Source organism: Rhinopithecus bieti, unplaced genomic scaffold (assembly GCF_001698545.2).
Source record: "Rhinopithecus bieti isolate Rb0 unplaced genomic scaffold, ASM169854v2 scaffold_41913, whole genome shotgun sequence".
NCBI classification, from domain to species: Eukaryota; Metazoa; Chordata; class Mammalia; order Primates; family Cercopithecidae; genus Rhinopithecus; species Rhinopithecus bieti.
In genome coordinates, this window is record NW_016818964.1 from 4,094,998 (window position 1) to 4,121,190 (window position 26,193).

General features: G+C 49.2%; 1 protein-coding gene and 1 pseudogene across 8 annotated transcripts in view; both read right to left on the reverse strand.

The window, feature by feature from the left end:
- Positions 1-2,910: 2,910 nt before the first annotated feature.
- On the reverse strand, positions 2,911-8,039 carry LOC108519141 (putative uncharacterized protein encoded by LINC00341; annotated as a pseudogene). Its single transcript, XR_001882538.1, has one exon. The product of XR_001882538.1 is annotated as a putative uncharacterized protein encoded by LINC00341 (transcript).
- Positions 8,040-12,426: 4,387 nt separating this feature from the next.
- Positions 12,427-26,193, reverse strand: part of SYNE3 (spectrin repeat containing nuclear envelope family member 3) — a 94,045-nt gene continuing 80,278 nt past the window's right edge. For 6 of the 7 annotated variants that reach the window (XM_017857959.1, XM_017857952.1, XM_017857954.1 and 3 more), the window contains 2 exons: positions 25,502-25,540; positions 12,427-12,959 (listed from right to left, as the gene is read on the reverse strand). In XM_017857959.1, coding sequence (XP_017713448.1) covers positions 12,759-12,959; positions 25,502-25,540 — 240 coding nt within the window. In that variant the 3' untranslated portion in view covers positions 12,427-12,758. The remainder of the gene's footprint in view (positions 12,960-25,501; positions 25,541-26,193) is intronic. The other variant, XM_017857958.1, reaches the window with a different exon arrangement.

Genomic DNA, 26,193 nt, shown 5'->3' on the forward strand with positions numbered 1-26,193 from the left:
GGACAACTACTTAGAAGGTAAGGGTTCTCGTTATTCAAGGCCATGAGACTCACAAATGTTTCTGGGAGGGTACTTAGCACTACTCTAAGACTTTAGACAATGGATCCAGATATGCTGGGTGAAATCACCTCCTTCAGTTGTAAATTCCTTGTAGCCAGCAGTGGTCTCGCTGCAGCCTGACAGTGGAAAGTGATTCTTCCATTTGCAGGTCTGCTATAGGAGTGCCAGCAACCTGGCTTCATCTGCCCTAAACAAGGCAGATGGAAAAACCAAGGACCACTCCTTCTTCCTAATAGAACAGACTTTCCCACCCTTTGCCCTTTCTCTGCAGCACTGCTTCACCAAGTCAAAAACTCAGAGACTCATTTGAATGGCATTTAACTCTAGGGCGTGCACCACTGAACCAGATCCAAATCTGTTACTTTTGATGGCAAAAACTGTAATTATCATTATTATTATTATTGAGATGGAGTCTCACTCTGTTGCCCAGGCTGGAGTGCAGTGGCGTGATCTTGGCTTGCTCACTGCAACCTCCACCTCCTGGGTTCAAGCGATTCTCCTGCCTCAGCTTCTCAAGTAGCTGGGACTACAGGTGTGCACTGCCACACCCGGCTATTTCTTTTGTATCTTTAGTAGAGGTAGGGTTTCACCATGTTGGTCAGGTTAATCTTGAACTCTTGACCTCAAATGATTTGCCCACCTCGACCTCCCAAAGTGCTGGGATTACAGGCATGAGCCACCACTTCCAGCCTGTAGCAATTTTTGCACCAGTGGTTCAAAGCCTCATGCACTGCTCTGGACTCCACTTGAATTCATATGGAGACTGAAACTTTGTCTCTTCCTTTACCAGTCACTTAAGGAGTGAGGGGCTACAGATACAATGCTTCTCACTCAAGTCACCCCACCCCCATCCCGCCCCACCTCCCAAAGATGAGAAGGGTTTAAGATCACAGAGATGGAAAAAGCTTAGGAAACATATTACACTCATTATTAAAATAATGGCAGATTTTAAAAAAATTCTCACTTGGGAGAACCAATTATACAAGAGGCAAAACCATTTTATTTTAAATCCTTCTAATGACAGTGTTCTGAATTGAAGGGTACACTTCCGTGCCTTTGTAAGCAGAAGATTCTGACATACACTTTCCCTTTCTTGGCAAACCAAGGCCATTGTTAGGAGCTTTTGTTAGCCTGTGGCAGCTCCTGGGTTTACTTGCCTGTTTCTTAGACCTGCCCTCAAAAGTCAGGATGGTGTCTCTGGCTTCTCCTGCATCCGGCAGAGTCCTCCCTTTCTCCTCCGCGGCTTCCAGTGCACTGTGAGTTAAGGAACCAGATAGCCAAACCCGAGAATTCTTTGTTAAACAAACTGTCCTGGTGGGGCTTTGATCCCTGGGGTTGGGAGTGAAATGGCTGGAAAGGCCTCATTTTACCCCTATCTGGGCTAGTGCCTGGATCTATTGCAGGTGCTGTTTCTCTACAAAATGCACTCAGAGTACATTTCGGAATTTTCAGTATCCACTTGGCCTGCGCATGACCCCCACCTCTGAGACTGTGAACGAGGAGGTCTGGGGCGATGCTGAGAATGTTTTCGAAGGTGCTCCCAGATGAGGCTGACGTCCACGTGAGATTGAGTGCTGCTGTCGCCTTGAGTCCAACCTCTGCATGAACAAGGTTGAACTGGAAGAATCTTAAAATGTCAGCCTCAGCCACGTGTCATCTTTCTTCTCATAACTTCCTGGACAAACTCCTTTACTTCAGAAAACGAATTTCCAAACCACACAATATTTCACAGACCAAAATAGAGATGTTTATTTCTAAACACAAAGCAGATACATTTTTAAAAACATAAAACAACAGCAAAAACCTCAAACCATCTTTTAGAACACTGCTACTTCCAACTTGCACAAAAGGAAGGGGAGGAAAACGTCAATGCAACTTTAAAATATAGCACTAAGAAGAAACTCTGGGGTCCTGGTGTTCCTCCCTGGATGGCGGGGAAGGCTCCATCGGCTTTGGACTTGATATGAACCGAGATAACACACACATGTTCCGAGACAGTCGTTTGGCTCCAATACTGCTCGCCTTCCCAGAAAGCTTAATTTATTGCAAATGCATGTTTTACCATCACAAATAATATGACAAGAGTAGATATGGTCCCTCTGCGTATTGTTTACATAATAGAACATTTAAAACAATGGAATGAGTTTGCCTTTGACATCAAAAATCATTTATGCAGCATCTACATGCACATATACACACAAAAGTGTGCACGCATACACATGCACACACGCACACACACACACACACACCATGCCATTGCTTGGTCCACATTGCACTCAACACATCATTCCAGCTACGTGAATAGGTGAGTATCAGGTCCAGGTCTCCAGGTACAAAGGATGAAGTGAATTTGCTCACATAGACTTAGCTTAGGGTAGAGTGAATTTGTAGAGTGAACTTGTTTATGAGGACCGCGTTTATGTGGAGGTTGGACTCAAGGCGATCGCAGCACTCAATCTCGTGTGATTATCAGCATCATCTGGGAGTATCTTCAAAAACATTCTCAGCATTGCCCCAGACCTTCCTCATTCACAGTCTCAGGGGTGGAAGTCATGGGCAGGCCAAACTCTACCCCACCTGCTGCCTCCAGGATGGGTTCTTTGTTATTATTATTATTTTTTTTTTGACAGAGTCTTGCTCTGTCTCCCAGGCTGGAGTGCAGTGGTGCGATCTCGGCTCACTGCAAGCTCCGCCTCCCGGGTTCACACCATTCTCCTGCCTCAGCCTCCCAAGTAGCTGGGACTACAGGCGCCTGCCACCAAGCCCGGCTAATTTTTTGTATTTTAGTAGAGACGGGGTTTCACTGTGTTAGCCAGGATGGTCTCGATCTCCTGACCTCGTGATCCGCCTGCCTCGGCCTCCCAAAGTGCTGGAATTACAGGCCTGAGCCACTGTGCCCGGCCCAGGATGGGTTCTGAGGAGACATGGGACCCTCCCATGGGAGGGATGACAAATGAAACTAAAAAATCTATCTGGGTGGATGCCCTTTGGAATGAGGGCTCTGGTCTTTTGGACTCGAAATGGAGGGAAAACATAATCATTCCTCCAAAGCTGGTATTGGAAACTTGCCATTTTTCCTCACACACACACACAGAACGAGAGAGAGAAAGGAGAAAATTTAGGACCCATATAATTAAGCCCTCTTTCACAGCAGGTTATCTGCTATCCTGAGAAAAAGAGAGGGCATCGTTTTTAAACCAGCCCAAGGAAATTCCCAGATGACACAGATCTAAGGGGTCATCTGACCTTCCCTTCTTTATGGAGAATGCCAGGGAGAGGCATAAAACTCTGGACCTCGGGGAAAACGTCCTGAGCCCAATGCAGTCTCCCTGGGTTCAGAGAGACCACAGGCTGGGGTCTGCTGTGCTGAAGCCCAATGCTGGAAGCCAGGGCTGCCCAGGGGTGCTTCTGCATGGAGATGTATGTGTAGTACCCGCACATGCTATGCTCACATACGCGTGCATCCCTCCCATGCCGCCGACCCCTTCATACGCACACACAGCTTCCTCTGTCCGCTTCCTCCTCCCCAATAAAACTTCTGGAATATGCACAAGTGACTGCCTCCTTGTTTCTCCCATGAGAGGAATTGGAGCTGCTCAGCAGGCAGAGACCGTGCAAAGCCAACTCTGCCCTCTGCCTGTCCCCCCAAGCGCTGGCCTGTCGGTGCTTTTCCAGTGGGAAGGTAGACAGACAGCGGGTACCTGCTCCCATCCCCTGGGACCTCATCCTGATGTTGCCAGCTCCCATCAGTGGTAGGAGTCAACAGACTTCCCCGCGGGAGTGGGCACAGGAGGAAAGCCCTACTGCCCCTGCTTTGGAATGTCGCCCTCCAGCTAGCTCACCAGCTGCCAGAGTGACAGCAGCCCGCAGCCTGCAAAGGAAAGGAAAGCAACTGAGGCCCAGGGAACATTGCATAGAGTGGAGCATCGGGCCAGTCTTACCTGGGTACAAGTCCCACATTTACCACTCACCCCTCGCTGGCTGCTCTCAGGCAGGCTGCTGACCCTCCACACTCTGGTTTCTGCACCTGGTTTCTGATCATGACCCCATAGCACAGGGTTTTTGAAAGTGTCATGACCATATTGCAGGCCCTCAGGGTATGTCTCCTTCCCTCCCTTTCTCATCCGAACAGGAAGAGGGGCTGCAGGACTTTGTCCCTCATCTCCACAGAGGTGCTGGGGATGGGCTGGCCGGGTGTTCCTGGTTGCTGAGCTCAGAAGCAAGCGTTTCAGAAAGGAAGCCCAGGATCCTCTGGGGAAACCGAGGTCCCTCCCTGTGATTGCTGTCTCCCGGCTGGACAAGGTGGTTGGGTTGGGGATGGTGTTACCATGACAACTGGAGAGCAGGCACTGGGAGATGCTGAGTCCTGCTGACTGTTTTAAGGCCCTGAACATCCTGCTGAACCATTTGCTTTTAAACCCCGAGCCTGTGTTTTAACGTTCCTTTAGACACAAATTCCTCCTTGTTCTTACTTTGAAAAACAGAAGGCGTTTCTCTCATACACAGAAGCTAAGAGAGAAATGACAGCTGGTTTTAAGTCCTCTTTGACTCTGGGCCTCTGCTGAAGGAGCCTGCAGGCACTGGCATTTGGGTGATGAGGGCCACCTGTGGGGTGCCCGCACCCACTTTCCCTTTCAAAGCCTCAATTGTCTGCTAGAAAACAAAGGGCTGGCCTGGAAAGGCTCAGAGATCCTCATTTTCCAAGATTTGCACCCAGGAGCTTCTCAAGCTCGAGAAGAAATGAAAGCAAATATGCATTGCCTGGGCTGAATCCAAACACAAAGAACGTGTTCAAAAGCTTAGCCCTGGGTGCTCACGGCCAGGACAAAGACGGGAGGGGCTGTTCCTGCACAAAAACTCTGGCAAGCAGGGCAGACCTATTTGTTGGTTCCCAAGTCTTGCAGGAAGAATGTCTACAATGCCTTTGGGTAGACCTGTAGGACTCAGGGACCCCTGAGACGAGGTGGCAGGCCATGGTGGCAGGTCACTCTCACACTGCAAGGATGATGCCTTCACGTTCCGCATAAGGAGCATACGGCCAAGGCATGGAGGGTCAGGACGAACCCCGGTTTTTTCCTCCAACTGTAGCAGAGACAGCTAAGTCCCACTCCAAGCCACCCTACCCTTCATTCTTACTAGAAGGCCCCATCTTTTTGGGTGCATGTTCCCAGACTCCTTGCAGATGTGGGGAAAACATGTGACACCACCCTGGCCAACGAGATGAGAACCGAAGTGGCTGGTGGAGCTTCTGGGAAAACTCCTCATGAGTAGAGCAGATTCATCTAACTCACTCCCCTCCTTCCTGCCTGGAACCCAGATGAAAACTTGGAGGTACAGCAAGCATCCTGGGCCATGAAGTGGCTGTGATATGAAGGAAAGAGAGTTGCAAAGCCTTGGCTCTGACATCCACAAGCTGAGGAGACGATGCCAGCAACCGCCTATCTCTAGACTTCTCAGGAGGAGAGAAAAGTAAAGTCTCTCATTGGTTTAAGCCAAAGTTGGACGGGGGAGGAGGGATTCTGTTACTCGGGGCTGAATCTAGGGATTTCTCTTCCAGATGTGAGCCCACCCGCACCCTCCTAGGATACCTAATATTTCAAGGAGCACTAGACGTTCCAGGACTGACTTCCCTCCTTATCATTAGGTGCGGGGAGGTGGCAAGGAACTGGCCCAAGGTCACATAGCCCATCAGCAGCGGAGTTCCAACTCAACCCTGTCTAGTGCTGAGCAATGTTGCCCTGTCATCCAGAGGGTGCAGAGACCGACCCCCACTCCTGGAACTAACTCCCTGAGCTCACTGGCCAAACAAGAACTGCTGAGGTCTCAGAGTCCTAACCTGTAAAATGAGTACAAAGTTGGAACAAGACAGTCTATGGAAGCCCTCCACCTCTGACAGCCTAAAAAATCCAGGTATCCTCCTTCAACAGAGAACTTAGCATTTCCTAATCCATTTTGCCTCCCCTAAAAGTCCTACCTGGCAGTTCATTCCATTGTCTGCTTTCTGGGGCTAGTTTGTCTCACCCAAGTAGATGAAGGAAAACTGATTTTTGATTGGGAACATCCTAATTTTAACATACATTAAAAAAAAAAAAAGAAAAAAGAAAAGGAGGCCAGAATTGAGAGCTTTCCGAGAGGGCTGGTACAGGTGTACGGATGTCAAACAGGTTTTGCTCACATGCGAATATGATTGATTGGCAGCTGCTTGGAGTGGTTTTGAGGACTGTGACATCCATTGGGCTGGAGAGTAGGGAGTGGGAAAGGTTGGTAATCAACTATTGATGTCTGTCTTGGAAGCAGCAAGGGCTGTAGTTGCCCACACCTCCCTCCAATGCTGACCTAGACTGGTGACAATCAGATTGGGGTGAGAATTGGCTGAGTCCCCATGAGAAAGGGAATTAGGGCAGGATCCCACTGGGCTATGGACACAGAGGCACCCTGGTGATCACTGCAGACACCAGTGAAAAATACTCTGATTATAGAATCCAAAGGAAGCCTCTGGCATCTCAGGCTGACAGCCACAGGCACAGCCTCCCTGGGGGGTCATTCAGCTCCCCTCCTCTGGGGAGAAATCCTAGGCAGGGGGCAGGAAAGGGCAAGAGATTATCCTTGAGCATGGACACTTTGGTCACTGGGATGTACATGCCAACCCAGACAATCCCCAGTGGGGAAAAATGGGCTTCTCAGTTTGGCATTTCCAACCACATATTTTTACCAGGAAGACAGACTAATAATTGGGCTAGTAATGGAAATGACAATCAACATCCACTGCCTTAGCCTTGGGCCTCACCTTGAAGCCTCCAGGAACCTCCCAAGCTGTGTTGTTCTGAGACTCAGCACAGCCCAACATCCTTCTGACCTCCTGAGGCCGAGTCAGTCTATTTTCCCCTCCTTCTGCCATGCCCAGGTCCTCTCCCTGCCCGGCCCAGTTGCCCTGGCCGCCTTGACCCATTTCCTCTGCCCGGCATGGTTCATAGTCATGATGGTGGCCTCCAAGAGGCAGCAAGACACTCTCATGCCCTGTCCTGAGCTCTCCCACTGTCTCCCCCATGTGACTCTTCCAGTTTCTGTGAAGTGGGTCTGCCCTCTGGAGAGGCAGATAGGCAAAGTCAAGGGCAATGACCGCAATCCAGATGGGCATCTTCAATGGTACAAATCCTTTTCTTCATCTGCGAGTGCCCTGAGGGCAGGGACTGGGCTTTGCTCACCCCAAATCTCCCGGCACAAAGCCTGACACAGGCTGGAGAATGCTTGTTGCATTGGCTTAAGATGCAAAGAGGCACAGGGCACGTCTGCCCACCAACCAGAAGCGAGAAAGCCGTAGACCCTGGACAGCATCTAAATGGCCAGTGGGAAGGCAGGGCCAGTGAGCACCTTTTTTTGGAGGGGGGGGGGGGGCACAGCTGGCAGGCTCCTGGCCTCCCCTGAGCCCAGTTGACACAAATTTCCGCAATGTCCCTCTTCCCATTTCTCTTTCCTTCTCTCCCTCGGGGACTCCTGCACTAAGCAATCCTCAAGCTGCTCTCTTCTCCCAACCATCTCCCGGGTTCCCAAACTTTCAGACAGCATGTTTTTTCAGGAAGAATACTGTATAGGAAGCAAAACCAACATAGAGTTGGCAACTTTTTATTTTGTCCAATGAGGGCTCCCAAAACACAATAGAAACCATCAAAGAAGACAGAGCCACCTTTACCCATTCCTCATTTCCTAAAGGCCATTGAGCACCCTTGAAGTAGGAAGAACATAATCCTAGAATGAAGAGTCAGCATTTGGGTGAAATAAATCCTATAGAAAGAAAAACTCAAGGCGTTCCCTCGTATTGTCTCACTCGCCTTTGGTCAGTGAAAGCTTGCCACTAGTGCTTGTCCTTGGAGGAAAGTTGGGAACCACGAAGGTACAGCCTGCCATTCCCATTCTCTTCTTCTCTCTCACTATCCTTCCCTCCCTCCCTCCCTCCTTTTCTCTCTCTTCTGTCTCTCTCTCTGTCTCTTTTGCTCTCACTCTCTCTCTCTCCTCTCACCCTCAAATTGTGGTAAAATAAACATAACATAAAATTTAGCATCTTAACCACTTTTAAGCACACAGTTCAGTGCATCAAGCCCGACATCACCTCTTGCCTTTAACTCCCTCTGGCCTACTTCCCTGTCTGCCCTCTCCAGCCAGACCAGCATAAAGTGCAGGTCCCCAAAGCTTCTGCAAAGCCTCCCGGCCTCCCAGTCAGGCCTGGCTCCAGTCTAATGGAAGAGTTAAGATCCCCTCTTTACTCCCTAACTGTGGGCAGCCCCAGCCTCCCATCCCCTGCAAAGCAGGGCAGGATGATGCCACTGGTCCCAGTTTGCCAGCAGTAAAATCCATTAGGGAACCCCCAGTTAGCACAAACTGCCCACCTTCAGGCCTTTTTCTGCCCTCTGCCTGTCATTCTCTGTGGCCCCCAGGCTGCAGAGGGTACCCAGCTTCCTTCCCGTGAAGCTGCCCGGACACAAGCATCTTTGGCCCCCTGGTCCCTGCAGGGAACTCCAGCCACCTGCCCAAGGCAAACGGGGCCTGAGAGATGGAACTGGGTCAGGTCATCCATGACCCATTTCCTCTGGAAGGGAGTTGGGTGTCAGGAAACACATTTGCCTTGGGGTTTTTAATGTAATTCAACAAACCACAGCCGAAGCTCTTATCCTGTGCTGGGCATTGTGGGTGTGGAGTTCCGTCATTCATGACTGAGGACCTCATCGTGAGACATTAGAGGGGCTCATCTTCAAGGTGAGCATGTGAAGGTAACGATAGATGGCCCAGGGGAATGTGCTGCTGGTGGCGACTCATCTTAGAGCTGAGGGCCAGTCCCTCAGGGAAACCTATGGATGCTCCACTCTGGCCATGTCCCAGGCAAACTGATGGGCAGAGAGTTCTGCCTGCTTGCCCAGGGAACTCCATTCCCAGAGGCTACAGAGACTGCAACCTGGTAGAACCAGCCTCAAGCCCCCTCCAGCCTGGGCTTTAGGGTCCTCATTGCCCCATGTTGTGGGTTTGGACCCACTTCAGCGTGAGCAAGGGTCTTTATATCTTTAAGCCTCAGTGTTCCATCTCAAACATGGGGGTAAAATAGTATCAGACCCTGGGGGCAGGTGTCCGTGGGGGAATTACACAAAGTGAGGCTGCAAAGTGCCACCCAAGGGGGTCACGCACCCACGAGCACCAAAGGGAGCACATTCTTTGTCTCCCTTGTCAGTGTTCCCTCTGTCCTGCCACCACTGAGCACCTCCCAGGGTCCTGGCTTTATGTGCTGTCAGTACCTGCCCATCCCACTCACTCCCAGCTCTTCTGTTTAAACACCCTCTGGGTGCTGCATGTGCCTTTCCACATACAGAAAATGGGTTAAGAAAGGGGTGGGGTGGACAGGTAAGCAGGGATAACTAATTCATCAACCGACCCACTGGTGGTTCTCTCTCCCTCCTCCCCTCCCCTCCTCTCTCTCTCTCTCTCTGACACACACACACACACACACACGCACACACACACACACCCTGTGTTGGGCCATGAGAGTACTAATTCTTATAAACTCTAAGACCCCTTTCATTTTGGAGACAGGTGAACAAGACACACACACACACACACACACACACACACACGCCACAGCGCCACCTTTTCAAGCAGCACCTTAAAGCTCTGCATGGCTGTTAAAGAGGCTAGAAACTAAAGCCATAAGAACAATCACCTGGCTCTCCTTTAAGCAAAGGAGATTGCACTTGCGTTTGGAAGCACCAGTAATTGGGCTGTTCCGTCATATTACAAGTATATTTATAAGAAAGTACTGAAAATATCAATTCTTTTTTAAAAAAGTTATGCAGACAAGCAGACTTGATGGCATCATTATCAAAATTTAAAAAATATAGGTAGATATCCCCACCCCCTGCCCGCATGTTCCAGCTTCTCCTTCCCCAATATGTGGTATATGTGACAGGCTGCACACATGCCTGGTGGCTGTTTTTTTCCTGTAGTTGCCGACACGCAGGGATCACACCACAGTGAGCAGGGCACCGCCTGAGGGCCGTGGCGGCCAGTTGGGCTCTGGCCTTGCTGCCTCTCACTGTGTGGCCATGGATCAGTTTCTTCCCCATTCCAGGCCTCAGCTTTCTCACCTGTGACATGGGAGAGTAGGAACCTGGCAAGCCCCCGCACCACAGCTCTGACTTCCAGGACTGGACATCTGTGCATGGCTGCCTGGGCTCGCTCAGCCCCTGATTTTCCAGTAAGATGGTCGCCTGCAGAGAAAGGCCCTATGGCTTGGTTTCCAGATATCTGGAGAAAAGTGTGCTTTCTCTTCTTCCATGAAATCACATACTTCTCCAGATATTTGGATACCAAGCCATAGGGTTGTAGAATCTACTTTTTGAACTTTTCATCCCCTGTAGTTGCCAATTCTGCATGTACTGGTCCTGTAGAAATAAATTAAACTGAAGCAACTTGAGGGAAGGAACTTGATGGAAGGATGGAGCATCCACAGGGCTTGTTTTCCAGAGAAAAGTATTGTTTGGAGGAGCAGAATTATAAGCCTATAGCTTATCATAAAGCTGTTCAAAAAAAAAAAAAATGGCCAGGCATGGTAGCTCATGCCTGTAATCCCAGCACTTTGGGAGGCTGAGGCAGGCGGATCACCTGAGGTCAGGAGTTCGAGACCAGCCTGGCCAACATGGTGAAACCCTGTCTCTACTAAAATACAAAAATTAGCTGGGCGTGGTGGCAGGTGCCTGTAATCCCAGCTATTCAGGAGGCTAAGGCAGGAGAATCACTTGAACCTGGGAAGTGGAGGTTGCAGTGAGCCGAGATCGCATCACTGCACTCCCACCTGGGCAAAAAGAGCAAAACTCCATCTCAAAATAATAATAATAACAATAATAATAATAACTCAGAGCCAGGCTTGTGGATGGAAATATACTGCCCAAGTCACGTTCTGCTTAAAGCTATAACAAATACAGGTGAGTTAAAAGGAAAACAAAAGTATGCTTTCTGAGTCAGCCCCGAGGGCTCTCCTTGGCAGCACGGGTTTCCTGCCCGTGAATGTCCTGGTTGCCGAGGGCCGGGGCTCCCAAGGGCAGAGCTCACGGTGAAAGGCCAAGGGTCAGTGTGTGTGAGACAGCAGTGGTGCTGGGCGTCAGGCCCTCTTAGGGCCTCAGTTTCCTCTCTACTTAAAGGGCCTTTCTGGGTCTATAATACCTTATGATTCCAAAGCTAGACAGAAGGTCCAAGGAAATCCCCTCTGAAGCTCATATTTGTAGTTGAACAGACAAAATCCATTTGTAAAGAGTGGGCATTAAGTATTTTTTTAAGGTGAAAATTTAGTGTTGATTTAGGACAAACATGATCCAGTTGCTAAGCACTTAGGAACCATCCCAGAGTTCCCTGGCAAGGAAGGGATGAGTTTCTGGCCTCGGGAACTCACATAGAGTCACCGCGGCCCCAGCCCAGGTGGTTCCTGGAGCCCGGCTCGCTTACACCTGGCTGGAGAGGGCCTGGTTTTGGGTGGCCTGGGTCCTAGTCCCATATGAGAATGCCTGTGAGACCTTCTTGGCCCTGTGGACCTGCTGTCTCCAGAGCCCTTTCTGGGAAGGGGAAGGAGAGCCCTTGAGACAGGCCGAACTCCAAAGCAGATTCTCTCACTTCTGTCCTGGACCCTCGATCCTTGGCCCCTGGCATGGCAGACGCTTCCCTTCTGTCCTGCAGCTTGAGCTCTCGATGATGAAAACTCAGTCCAAGAGCGACAGAGGAAATGCATCTTTCCTGGGCACTGCTAGTGGGTGCTGCTCACGGAGTGTGCCTCACCATTCTGCATGGAAATCTTAAAAATAAAGCCTGTCTTCTTCCCTTTTCCCCTGAATGAAACACACAGCGCAGGATCTCACCATTTCACGGGGGCTCGGTGTCATCACCAGGGACAGTCCTCACAGGTCTGTGTAATCAGAAGCCGCTGAGAGCTGGGGTTAGGGCTCCCGCATGGGATGCCTCCACGCGGCTGTACTTTCTTAGTTCGGGGATCTGCTCTCTGCAGCTCTTCTTTTTCTCTCTTGATATCACTCTGTCAGTTGTCACTGCTATCACTGTACCTGCCTCTGGTCATTGCCATTTCTACTTCTCGTACGTAGCAGCTACTCTCTGTGGTTGTTAAAACTAGACAAGCATACTTGTTCTCATTATGCAGAAAGCCAGAGTCGCTGGGCGCCGAGTGAGGGTCTGTGCCGCTCTTCTGCGTTGCAGCTCAGAGGCCTTTCATTACATCCTAGTTCTGGGATTGGCTTTGGAGAAGAGGTTGCCATGAAAGTGACAGGTTATTGTTCTTGCTTTCTAGAGATGACTGCAGACCAAGTCAACAATACCACAAAATCCCATTGGAGGGAGACATTGCTAGGAATTTTCCCAACTCCAAATAGACCTCATATATGAAACTATACATACTGAGCATTTACATACAGATCATATAAAAATTCTAGACATTGTTCCCTAGTCACATGTAGTACACATTTGGTATAAATAGACTAAGACAACACTGTATAAAAAGTAAGTCTGTTCTGGGAATGCTGACACAGCACTGATACGGATGCAGCTCTGCAGTCTTTGGCCTGCCGCTGTTTCCAGTTTCCCTGGCGGGCATCCTCAGAAGGGGCCCTGGGACTGCTGGAGGTTGGAGAACAAAGTCACCTGTGTGCCCCAGTGGGTTAGGTGGGTGGCGGGCCATTGTAGCGCAGCATGAGCGTGAAGGAGCGGGCGAAGTTGTTGGCCAGGGTGCAGCTGCGGTCCTCTTCCCTGATGGGGAGCAGGAACAGCAGGAGGAGGAACAGCAGCAGAAGCAGCTGCAGTGGGAGCGCCACACAGCACACCCTCCGGAAGAGGGAGCCCAGTCCTCGCCACCGCCGAGTCTGCGGAACCAACACAGTACAGGTGAGTGGGCTGGGGGACTCTGGGGGTGGGGGGCAGGTTCAGGGGGTGAGGAGGATGCCAGGAGTGGTGGTGGCACTGAACTGACTGTATGACAGTACATGTCTCTGTGTTCTCATCAGTGAAATGGGGCTAATGTAAGTTTTGCCAGAAACAAAGGTTTCTGCAGTTTTCCCAAAGCATTGAAGACATGAAAGGAAGAACAGAAAATACAGTTGCAGGCTCTGCCATTGTGACATACATCTTTGCCTGGTGTAGCAAAGGGCTGGCTGTGAATCCTAAGGTTACCTGACTTCTCTGAACCTCAAGTTTCTCATCTACAGATAGAGGCAATAATGGTACCTACATGACACAGTTGTCATGAGGATCCAATGAGGCAGAGCCTGGCACATAGTAGGTATGTACCAGCTGCTGTCATTATTAGTACGCATCCCTAATATTGTCACCATCTAAATCACTGTCATCACCATCATCACCACCATCAAGTTCACCATCATTACTTTCTTCCTCCTGTCTTTCTTCCCTTTTTCCTCTTTCTCCTCCCCCTCTTCCTTTTCTTTTCTTTTTCTTTTTTTCTTTTTTTGAGGTGAAGTCTCACTCTGTCACCCAGGCTGGAGTTCAGTGGCGTGATCTCAGCTCACTGCAACCTCTACCTCCCAGGTTCAAGCAGTTCTCTCCCTCAGCCTCCCAGGTGGCTGGGATTACAGGCACCTGCCACTACGCCCAGCTATTTTTTTTTTTTTTTTTGTATTTTTAGTAGAGATGGGGTTTCACAATGTTGGCCATGCTGGTCTTGAATGCTGACCTCATGATCCACCCTCCTCAGCCTCCCAAAGTGCTGGGATTATAAGTGTGAGCCACCGTGCCCAGCCCCGTCTTCCTTTTCCTTCCTCTCCCCTTCCCTCTTCTCCCCTTCTTCCTCCTTCTCCTTTTATTTCATAATCAATTTCATCACCATCACCATTGCCATCAGTATCACATGAAGGTCAGTCTCACAAGTCCAAATGCCTAATGGAGTTCTCTGCTACAATATCCCTGAAAGTGGTCAAGAAAACATTTTCTAAATTCTGGAGGGACTGGCGGGGTTGTGGCTTCATGGATGTCTGACTGCCAAGGAGTGCAGGGAAAGAGCTGGTCACTTAGAAAAGTGAGGCCCTCATGGTCAAGATGCTGCAGAGTGCAGGATGAGCCCAGCTTTTAGGATCCTAGCAGACCATGTCCCCACCCAGACTCTGTTACTCAACAGCTATGTGTCCTTGGGCAAATCAATATTGGATCCTCTGTTTCCTGCTCTGCAAAATGGGGATCAAACACCTACCCCTATTTGCTGGGCTGTGGTGAGGGCTCAAAGCAAAGGTATATTTATACCTCGATTGATAAATGTACCAGTTCTTACTATTAGCACTATTAGTAATTATTTATAATAATAGTGCTAGCATTATTAGTAACTGTTAGTAACATTCATTACTATTAATATTAGTAATCATAGCACTAGTACTATTATCATAGAATATATGTGCTGGCTCCCTGAAGAACCAAGGTTCATCCTCCAGAACACCAAAAGCCACAGTCCCGTGATGATGATAGTGATCGTGACCATGATGATGGAGGTGAGGGCAATGATGGCAGTGATGCTTGATGATGGTGGTGATGGTGATAATGATCATGACACTAATGGTGGTAGGGATGGGGTAAGGGTGGTGACAGTAAGGTGGTGATGATGGTGATATGACCATGGGTAATGGTGATAAGGGGTGGATGATCCATGGTGATGGGGGATGGGGATGGTGGTGACTGTGATGGTGATATGTAAGTGTGAGTGATAGTGATGAATGATAGTGCTGGTGATGATGGTGATGGTTGATGTGACAGCGATGGTGCAGTGGTCATGATGGTGAGGGTGGATGGTGGTAAGGGATGATGGTGAATGGTGATGGTGGTGGTGATGGTGATAGTGATGACAGTGGAGGTAGAGATGGGTGGTGGTGACGGTGAGGGTAATGGTGGGTAAGGATGATGGATGGTGATAGTGATGATGGAATGGAGTAAGATGGTGGTTGGTGGTGATGGGTGAGGGTAATGGTAAGGATGATGAGTGATGGTGATGATGTGGAGGTAGGGATGGCGGTGGTGGTGACGGCGAGGGTAATGGTGGTAAGGATGATGGTGATGGTGATAGTGATGATGATGGAGATAAAGATGGTGGTGGTGGTAATGGTGAGGGTAATGGTGGTAAGATTGATGGTGTTGGTGATGGTGATGGTGATAGTAATGATGATGATGGATGTAGAGATGGTGGTGGTGGTGATGGTGACAGTAATGGTGGTAGGGATGATGGTGATGGTGATGGTGGTGGTGATGGTGATAGTTGTGATGGTGATAGAGGTGAAGATGGTGGTGGTGGTGAAGGTGAGGGCAATGGTGTTAAGGATGATGGCAATGGTGGTGGTGATGGTGGTAGTGGTGGTAGTGACGGTGAGGGTGATGATGGTGATGAAGAAGCACTGTTAAATGCAAATATTCCTGGGAGGTTCGAACCTAGGCAGTTCTCTACCTCTCCTCTCTGAGTCAACTCATGTATTCCCCTGCTCCAAGTATCTCCTCCAGATGATAACACTTAACCCTGTGCCTCCAGCCTCAAATGTGTTCACTCACCAAAGTCCTTAAACACTGATTTTATAAAACAGGCTGCTTAAAACAATGAATAAGTACTCTTGGCTGCATGTATTTCAGCAGTGACTTTGGGAGCGGAGGGTAGGGGGTGACAAATTGTTTAAGCAGCTGAATGAGTGTGAGTTCACAGAGAAGGTGGCTCTTCCCACAACTGCTGGGCTGGGTGGAGCCAAATCTCTGACACATGTGACCCACCCAGGGAGAGAGAAAAGAGGCAAGACAATGAGCTGCAGGGCTACCCAGTCTGGGTTTTCACTGCAACTAACAGCCTGTAATTAAGGATTTCCCAAATGGAGGGTCTGCTTACAAGTGTCCTTTTTTATTTGCCCCTCCATTCTCAGAGCTAACACTTTGCTTATTCAGGAGAGGGGTTTTGCCTTGGCCATGATCCTCTGGGGAAAACATCTTTGAAGGTCCAAAAAGTGTTTACACATACAAGTGTTGACAAGGGGTGGTCTTCTCAAAGGATTCCTGCAGCCTGCCCAGTGCCTGTTTACTTAGAGCTCACATCCTCACTTAAAGGGTCCTGGATTCAAAAATGCTCTTAAAAAAGGACACCTTTCAATATGTTTCTAAATGCTTAGAAACACACACACACACAGATGCCCACACAAACACAGACACACACACACACAACCCTCTAAGAAGCCAACAAGAAAAATGACAATCTCTGCTCTTCTAAAGAGAGAAAGGGCTTCCTCAGGAAGTTATAAGCTCCCCATCTGATATGGTTTGGCTGTGTCCCCACCCAAATCTCATCTTCAATTATAGTTCCCATAATTCCCATGTGTTATGGGAAGGACCCAGTAGGAGATAATTGAATCATGGGGGCAGTTTCCCCCATACTGTTCTCATGGTGGTGAATAAGTCTCACAAGATCTGACGGTTTTATAAGGGATTTCCCCTTTCACTTGGCTCCCATTCTCTCTTGTCTGCTGCCATGTAAGACATGACTTTCTTCTGCTGTAATTGTGAGGCCTCCCCAGCCACGTGGAACTGTGAGTTCATTAAACCTCCTTTTCTTTATGAATTACCCAGTCTCGGGTATGTCTTTATCGACAGCATGAAAACGGACTCATACACCATCCCTGAGGGTAGGGAAGCAGGGGTCGATGAGCCCATAGGGGTGGGGAGGGAGTAGAGGAGTTAACATACTCAACAGAGGCTCTGACCAAGAGTCCTCCAAGGTCTTACATGAGACTCCAGATTTCTGAGGATCGCAGGCTAGAGTTCATCTCAGTCCATGAGACCTAATCTTCTACCATTGGTGAAATGGAATGTGGGGAAAATAAAAGGTTTGGAGTCTTGGGTTCTAACCCTGACTCTACCACTTTCTAGCTGTGTGATCTAGGGCATGTTGCTTAGCCTCTCAGAGCCTCAATTTCTTCTCTGTTGGGAGACAGTGACACTTGCCTACCAATGTAGGAAGGATAAATGAAGCAATGCATGCTATGCATAAAATGCACAGTAGGCACCCAATAAAGGCTCACTTCCTTTCTCCTCTGGCTGATGGGTGTGGGGCAGAGAGGCAGCTTCTGCAAGTTCCACAAGCTTCCCCTCCACCACGGATGCAGGGATTAGGCACCATCATCACCTTCGGTCCCATCAGGGAAGAAAGCACTGCCCTCCTTAAATGCCATCTCTCAGCTCCTTAAAGACTCTCACGTCTTATTGCCACAGGGCCTTTGCACAGGCTGTCCCTTGTGTCTGGAATGCTCATTGTCCTTCTTTCTCCACTCCACCTGGTTAGTGCTGACTGACCATTCTAATCTCACCCTGAGTCACTTCCTCCAGGAGACCTTCCCTGGTCTTACACATCCTCAGGGCACCCTTTCCTCTGGATCACTGATTAAGATCTGTGCTGCCCTTAACTCCTCGGAGGCGGGGTCCACATTAGTCTTGTACTTTACTGTATCCTCAGCAGTACTCAGTAAATATTTGCTGAATGAATGAAACCATGAATATAAGGCTCCTTCCCTCCCTGCACCTCTGGCCATCCGCTTCTCCCTCAATACATCGGAGGCCACCCCGGAGACACGGGCACCTGCTATCTGCGAGCTGTTCTCACTGTGCCCATGGTTCACCAGGATGTCTGGGCTCCACTTGTTAGTGAACTCACTAAACACACCCCCAATGGTCCTGAGCTTTGCTCTTCACCTCACTCAGGGGCCTCCTGGGCACCTTGAGCATCTCTGTGAGGCCGACTTTCCTATGCCCATTTTACAGAGGAAGAAACTGAGGCTGGGAGAGTATCCAGTCCAAGGTCACACAGATAGGCTCAGCTCTCCAGTGTCAGTCAAGAGCCCAGGCTCTTCCTACTATCCCACGTGGCATTTCTCACAAGAAACAACAAATAAAATAACAACAAACGTATCTGGGGCCTCTGTTGTTCAACCTGGATCTGTGGAGGGTGGGTGTGCTCTGACCTGGGGCCTAGAGAGAGGAAGTCACATCCCATCACCACTGAGGTTAAGGGTCTTACCCAGGACCTGTCCAGGTCTCAGTACCCACCACAAAGATGCTTCCAGGCCGGCACCAAGTGCGGGATGGTGGACGAGGCCCACTGAGTCAGCTGCAGGACCCCCAAGGAAGCATCTAGTGGGCAGTTGAGGTTTTAGGACTGAGGCTAGAAGGACAGACCTGCATTAGAGATGAAGCAAGAGCTCACACAGCCTGAAGACAGTGCATAACCACAGGCGTGGAAGGAGGTACCGGGGAGAGTCACCTACGAGATGGTGCAGAAAGCCACAGGTGTGGGAGGAGATGCCAAGAAGAGAATGACCCAAGAGATAGTACATAAACCAGAGGCCTGGAAGGAGGTGCCAGGGAGAGCCACCCACCAGATGGTGCATGAACCACAGGCATGGGAGGAGATGCCAGGGAGAGTTACCCATAAGATAGTGTGCAAACCACAGGCATGAAAGGAGGTGCCAGGGAGAGTGACCCAGGAGAGGGACAGGTCCTGGAGAACCTGAGGATACCACCCAAGAAGAAAGAGGTATTGTATTTCTAGTGCCTCTACCCAGCCCCTACAGGTCACTTATCCATTACAAAAGCAATGGTAGGAACTTCACAGGGAGAAGCCTCCCTAAGGGCGGCCACTCTTTTTTTTTCTTTGTTTTCTTTTTTTTTCTTTATTTTTTTTTTTATTATACTTTAAGTTCTAGGGTACATGTGCACAATGTGCACGTTTATTACATATGTATACTTGTGCCATGTTGGTGTGCTGCACCCATCAACTCGTCAGCACCCATCAGCTCGTCATTTACATCAGGTATAACTCCCAATGCCATCCCTCCCACTCTTTTTTTCTTTTGAGATGGAGTCTCGCTCTGTCGCCCAGGCTGGAGTGCAGTGGCTGGATCTCAGCTCACTGCAAGTTCCGCCTCCTGGGTTTACGCCATCCTCCTGTCTCAGCCTCCCGAGTAACTGGGACTACAGGTGCCCGCCACATCGCCCGGCTAGTTTTTTTTTTTTTTTTTTTTTTTTTTTGTATTTTTTTAGTAGAGACGGGGGTTTCACCGTGTTAGCCAGGATGGTCTCGATCTCCTGACCTCGTGATCCACCCGTCTCGGCCTCCCAAAGTGCTGGGATTACAGGCTTGAGCCACCGCGCTCAGCCACCTCCCACTCTTAACTGATGATCAGAGTGAACACAGCCCATGTGCGACATACTGACGCCATGCGTCTCCTGATAAGAGGCACAAGTAAACCACAGCACCGCTCTGTGACATTCCTGCCAGGAACCTGTCACCAAATCCAATCACAAGGAAATAGCAGGGAAACCCAAACGGAAGGATATTCCACAAACTGTCAGGCCTGTGCTCAAAAAGGTCAAGGTCAAGAAGAATTAGGAAAAACTGAGGAACTGGGCCAGATTGGAGGAAAACAGAGATGTGACAATAAATGCAATGTGTGATCTTGGATTGGATCCTGGACTGAGAAAAAAAAAATCTACCAGTAAGACTGTAAGTGGTATGTCCAGACAATGGAATATAATTCAGTGGTCAAAAGAAATCAGCTATTGGACAGGCACAGTGGCTCATGCCTGTAATCCCAGCACTTTGAGAGGCCGAGGCAGGCGGATCACTTGAGGTCAGGAGTTTGAGACCAGCCTGACCAACATGGTGAAACCATATCTCTACTAAAAATACAAAAAAAAAAAAAAAAAAAAAAAACTAGCCTGGTGTGGTGGCAGGCACCTGTAATTCCAGCTACTCGGGAGGCTGGGGGAGAAGAATTGCTTGAACCTGGGAGGTAGAGGTTGCAGTGAGCAGAGATTGCACCACTGCACTCCAGCCTGGGTGACAGAGTGAGACTCCATTTCAAAAAAAAAGAAAAGAAAAAGAAAAAAGAAATGAGCTATCAGGCCACAAAGACACTGAGGAACCTTAAATGTATGTTGACAGGTAAAAGAAGTCAGTCTGAAAGGCTGCATAGTGTATGAATCCAGCCATAGGATATCCTAGAAAAGGCAAACCATGGAGACAGCAGAAAGATGTGTGGTTGCCAGGGCCTGGGGAGAGGTGGGGAGGGATAAATAGGTGGAGCACAGGGGATTTTCAGGGCAGTGAAACTGTTCTGCATCATACTTTAGTGGTGGATACTGGTCATTAGACATTTGTCCACACCCATAGATTGTACAACACCAAGAGTGGGTGCTCAGGCAAGCTGTGAACTGAGTTATTAACAATGTATCAAGTGGTTCATCATCCTTAGCAAATGGACCACACTAACACAAGATGTTAACTAATGTGGAAGATGGAGGGGGCTGGGATGAGAGGAGGTCTATGGGAATACTTTGTACATTCTGCTCAAGTTTTCTATAAACCGAAAGCTGCTGAAAAATGAAAGTCTATCAATTCAAAAGGGACTATTGAGACAGCTTAAAATTTTAAAATATGGACTGTGGATTCAATAATAGTATTTCATTAACATTGAGTGTTATCAACACTGACTTAGATAGCTGGCAAACAGTAAAACAAAGAGAGAGGTATCAGGATAGAGGCAGCTGGAAGAGGAGGCTGTGGTCATCAGCCCCAGTGCCCCAGGGCCAGGTGTGATGAGGATAGCAGTTCACTGGCCTTAGTGAAGCAGTAGCTGCTGGGTCCCTCACTGCGATGAATTTCAGACGAGTTGTGGGGTGGAAGGTGAGTGAGCAAGTGTAGAGAATGCTTCTCTGGAGCTTGGTAGTCAAGGACTAGTTTCAAATACATCACCACCAAAGTTTTAGCACCAACTTGTTCACAAATCATCAAAGACTGATTGTCTCTGGGCTCTGTAGACGGAAGGAGTGGCGAGGCCGTGGGATGACACAGAGCATAGTGAAGCCTGTCCCTGGCTCTGCCTTTTAGAGGTCAGAGACTGCATGGCCCTAGCGAAGCCCAGGCCTTTGGTTGTGACCAGGGAAGAAGCAGATTTGACCTGCCCCTGGAGTTCCATGGTAAGTCACAGGAGTAAAAACTCAAGCTATGTTGCCTCTCCTGACTCCCATCTGACTCCATCCCACGAGTGAGAGAAGGGGCCAAGGGGCCCAGAAACCATTTCCTCCCACTATAAAAGGAGAAGGCAGTTGTGAGTATTAAGGACCAAGCACATGCGTGCCCAGCACAGGGCCTGACACACAAAAGGGATTTTTGCAAAGAGAGAAAGTTATGATCTAACATGGAATACTCACTGAGATTGGGTATCACAGTAGCTCATCCAATCTAAGACGCTGATTAAAAAGTGCACCATTATTTTACAAACCGCTAAGAAAGAAAAGAACAGCAACCAAGATGGTGCATCTGATTGGAAAGCCCACATCAATATGGGGGACCAAGGGAGCTGCACCTTCAATATAAGGAGAAATGAGAAATAAACCCACCTCACAGAAAGAGGAGGCAAGGAAATTCCAGGTCTTCTCTTGGCACTGGGTGAAGGGTGGGAAACCAGAACTCTTCCTCAAGAGTCTGAACCACGGGCTGGAGCTCCCCAAGGCTGGCGGTCTCCGTTTACACAACCAGTGTGGTCCAAAGGAAACCCAAACAGAACACAACCCGCAAGCAGACATTTTAATTTAAAGGAATCTCAGGTTGGGGGTGACGGGCAATAAATCTAAATCTTCACTGGAAGAACTACATTGTAATAAGACACCCGAATTCCAGAGATGTGAAAATGTGAAAAACATGAGTCTTAAAACCTATGAAACATAGTCAAATAAATAAAATGCTACTCTCAGGTCACACAACATCTGGGTCTATAGTCCAAGAGCCCACATATGAAATGGATGGGAGATGCCTGCTCTCTGTTTCTGCAAACTAGCACTGCCCTATTGCACCCTGATTCACAGAACCTTTGGCCAATCCATCCCCAACTAAAAGTTTGCCTCAGGTAGGGCTATTCCACTTCCCTGGGCCAATGCAAGGAATGCAATTTACTCACAGCGCAACTGCAACTCAAAAAGCAATTACATTTCACGTGTCTAAATGCTGCAGGCAAACACCCGCGGCAGTGAGTTGGCAAGTGCGTAGGCAGCTGCAAATTTAATAAATCTTAATTATTCTGTTTATACAAACAAGCAGGCTGAAGCCACTGACGTAGCTGGGGCTTTCAATGACTTGGAGCATGGAGAGAGGAAAAAAAGTGTGGAGAGCCAACTGCTCATAAATAATTAGCTTTGGGGTAAGTTTTTTTTCCCCGTTTCCCTTTAGACCAAAAATAATATGTGGAATGTTTTTAAGTTGGCAAGATTACAGCCTCTGAAGACAGCACCTACTTTCTACCTGCCAAGCCTGTGGATGTGCATACGTGCATGCGTGCGCATAACCACACAGGCATACGCCACACCCCAACCCGCAAAGAACCACGCACACACCAAAGAGAAGGGAGGATTTCCCCCTCAGATGTGTCATTGCTCCCTTTGCTCTCAGAAAGAAAAGCAGGGCGGTGTCTGCAGAAGTCTCCCAGGTCCCCATTCACACAGCACTTGAGAACCTACTATGTGCCATTGTTACAACAGGAACTTTGCTACCAGGAGCTCAGTGAACTCACATTTGAGTTTGGAAGACTGTAGCTAAATGACTCACTGGAGGTCACACACACTAATCATGGAGCCTGGGTTTGAATCCAGAGTATAAAGTGGTGGTTCTCAAAGTGTGGTCTCCGGGCCCCCAGCAGCAGCAACACCTGGGTCATGTCAGAAATGCAGATTCATGGGCCACCCTAAAACTAATGAATCGAAAACTCCAGAGGTGGGGTTCAATAATCTATGTTTTAACAAGCTGTCCTATAAAGGAGCCACAGACGGTGTCTGTGTATTGGCCCCCACGTTGTTTACTTCTTCACAGTGGGCTGAGATCTGTTAGCTCAAAAGCCAGCAAGCACCAAAGTCAAATTTTTACACATCCAATTGTTTTAAACATAGCCCAAGTAAGCAGATTCTTTAGTCATTTAGGGCTTTCCTGCTTTGCATACCCCACCAAGATGTGCCCAACGTCTTCTGGTCATAGACAAGATACACCTCAGGGCTACATGGATCCCAAGCGGTGTGACCTTCAGAGCTCTCTGATCCAGAGATTCCCACTGTGCTACTGAGAAACATCAGCTGGACACGTGTGCTCTGGCCTCATCCCCCTCTCTCCACCCAAGCAGGATGTACAGTCTACAGGACAGGTCGCTGCTCTTCTGTTTACTGATGTATCCCAGTGCCTAAAGCAGAGCTTGGCACAAAGTCAGCACTAAGGAAGGAAGGAAGGAAGGAAGGAAGGAAGGAAGGAAGGAAGGAAGGAGGGAGGGAGGGAGGGAGGGAGGGAGGGGACGTAGAGATAGCAATGAACACTATGGCTATGAACATACCACAGTAACACATTAATTACAGGTTGTAGGAACCTGAGCCTGCACTGGAGGGCTGGTGTCAGCCTACAAATGTCACTACTCAAAAACATTTAGTGGGCACTTACTATGTTTTAGGCACCATGGCTAGACACCAGGGGGCCCAGACTTGACACCCACATGGATCCTGGCCTGGGGCTGCAGAGGTGGGGCTTCCAACCAGAGAGAGGCTTGAAGTGCAGGAGCTAGAGTCGGTCTGGACAACAGGTCCTGGGTCCCCCGTCTCCCACCAGGACCCCCCTGGCCGGCCTGTGTAGAACACCTGTCCTTTCTTGATGATTTTCCCTATCTCATGAGAAGTCTGTTTGTTATTCGAAACTGCGGTGTGTTGGGGGCAGGGTTTAAGCGATCAGAAGCACTTCTACTTTCATATACAGCAGTTCACCGGATCTTCAAACTAAGTTCATGAAGTAAATAAGGTTGCCATTAATAGTTCCATTTTAGGCTGGACACAGTGGCTTATGCCTGTAATCCCAGCACTCTGGGAGGCCGAGGAGGGTGGATCACCTGAGGTCAGGAGTTTGAGACCAGCCTTGCCAATATGGCGAAACCTCGTCTCTAATAAAAATACAAAACTTAGCTGGGCGTGGTGGCGCATGCCTGTAATCCCAGCTACTCGGGAGGCTTAGGCAGGAAAAGTGCCTGAACCCGGGAGGCAGAGGTTGCAGTGAGCTGAGATTATGCCATTGCACTCCAGCCTGGGTGACAAGAGACTCCATCTCAAAAAAAAAAAAAAAGAAAAACGTTCCATTTTATAGATGGGGAAAGTGAGCCCGAAGGAGCCAAGCAACTCCCTCAAAGCCACAAAGCCAGTTGGTGTTGGGCTCAGAGCCCAGCCTTGATTTTGTGACTGCCCTGCCCAGTCCATGTGTCATCCACTCTCCTACAGATGTTACTTATGACACCAGCCTGAGGCCAAGAAGAAATCACAGATTTCTAGGAAACTCAGATTCCAAAGAATGAGAGATCTCAAGGAACTCAGCTCCTTGGGCCAGAGCATGCCGGAGGCTCGTGTCAGTATGGGCCAGTGCCTAGCAGGAAAACACAGCATTCGTTCTTTTGCAAACACTGACACCAGGGGACACCGATTTACACCTGGCTTTTCCAGAAATGGGGAGACACTCCGGGCCCCAGGGAAGTCTTCTGCAAGTCACAACGTGGAAGGTTAACAACATGGCTTTTGGATTCAGAAGCCAGAGACCACTGAGGGGCTGAGGCCTTCCTTGAACAAGTCACTTCAGGCTTGCCCTTTCTGTTTCCTCACGCTGAAAGTTGAGATTATACTGCCTCCTGGGTGTCAATGGGAGAGTTACAGGAGAGGCCCTAACCACAACTTAGCACAGTTCCTTACACACACAGTGGATGGCCAATACATAGCATCTCGCGTAAGAATCATACCTGTTTCTCATTGTTGTCATTATTACTGCTGTTATTGTTATTGCTTCAGCCTGCAAAGGCCCTGGGAGTGACTCTGAGCATGGCTCCACAGGGTAAGTGGAAACACCTGCCTAGTAGAACTCAACGGCACAATCCGTCCCTCTCCTGTCCCTACTAAGCCCTGCAGACCCTCCACCACCAGGGTGGCCACACCGTCCAGTTTACCCACAACAACCCAGGTTTCCTGGGACAGTCCTGGTTCACACCTGTTGTCACAGCCTAATCACTGGTAGCATCTTTGTCCACTCCCCAGCGTGTCCTGATTTGGGAGGGTGAACTCCAAGATCCCCTCTCTGCTATGTGCCTGTCACAGCGGAGGACTCTGCACACCCTGGCCAGCTTCACCCCGAGCCTGGGGCTTCTTGAGACCAAGAATCCTGGGGCCCAGCACAGCGCAGCCCAGAGTTGATCCCCCATAAATGTTCTTTGGTCTTCCTGGAGCCTTCCAGAAAGCCCACGAGTCCTGCCCCAGTGTCACAGGCCCACCAACCCTCCAGGCACCCTGCCCGCTAGCTGTGTGGAGCAGATGGCAGACACTGTACCTTTTGGAATCCAGTCGGCTCCCCTGGAGAACTTTGTGTCTGTTATTTTAGGGAAGGAGAGGAAAAGGGGGAAAAAAAATAAGTTAAGTGAGTGAAACTTAAATCCCAACAGAGCCTGTAATGGAATATTCATTTTGTCAGGGGAGTGTTTCTTTAAAACTTCTGGTCATCTGGACAGCCTGAGCCAGCAGGTGATTCGATTTAATGAGCTTTTTAACACACTTCAGGCCCAGCTGGGATTCTGTCTGGAAAGGCGGTGGCCAAGGCCGGCTGGGGCCATGGCCGACCTGGCTTGGGCTAGGGTGACACCTAGTGGCCATCTCGGCTGCTGCGGGGCCAGGAAAGCCTGGGGCACCCAGCTTGGGCCTGGGGTCTGAGGCTGAAAGGGCCCTTAGGGGCCATCCCACCACCCTCCTCAGACTTAGGGACCTAGGAAACTTAACCTTTGTGCCTCAGTTTCCTCATTGGTTCACAGGGCATATAACAGCACCTCCTTTAAAGGACTGTTATGAGGACATAGCATTGAGCAAAGGTTATGATCATTACTAGTTTTGCTATTATTATTATTATTTTGTGTGAGGAGACACAGGGGCCCCCAAAAAGGAAGGTGCTTGCTCAACTAAGACACAGGGCAAGTTAGAGACATGGGGCTGGACCCCAGGGCTCCTGATGCCACTCCAGTGCTTCCCCAG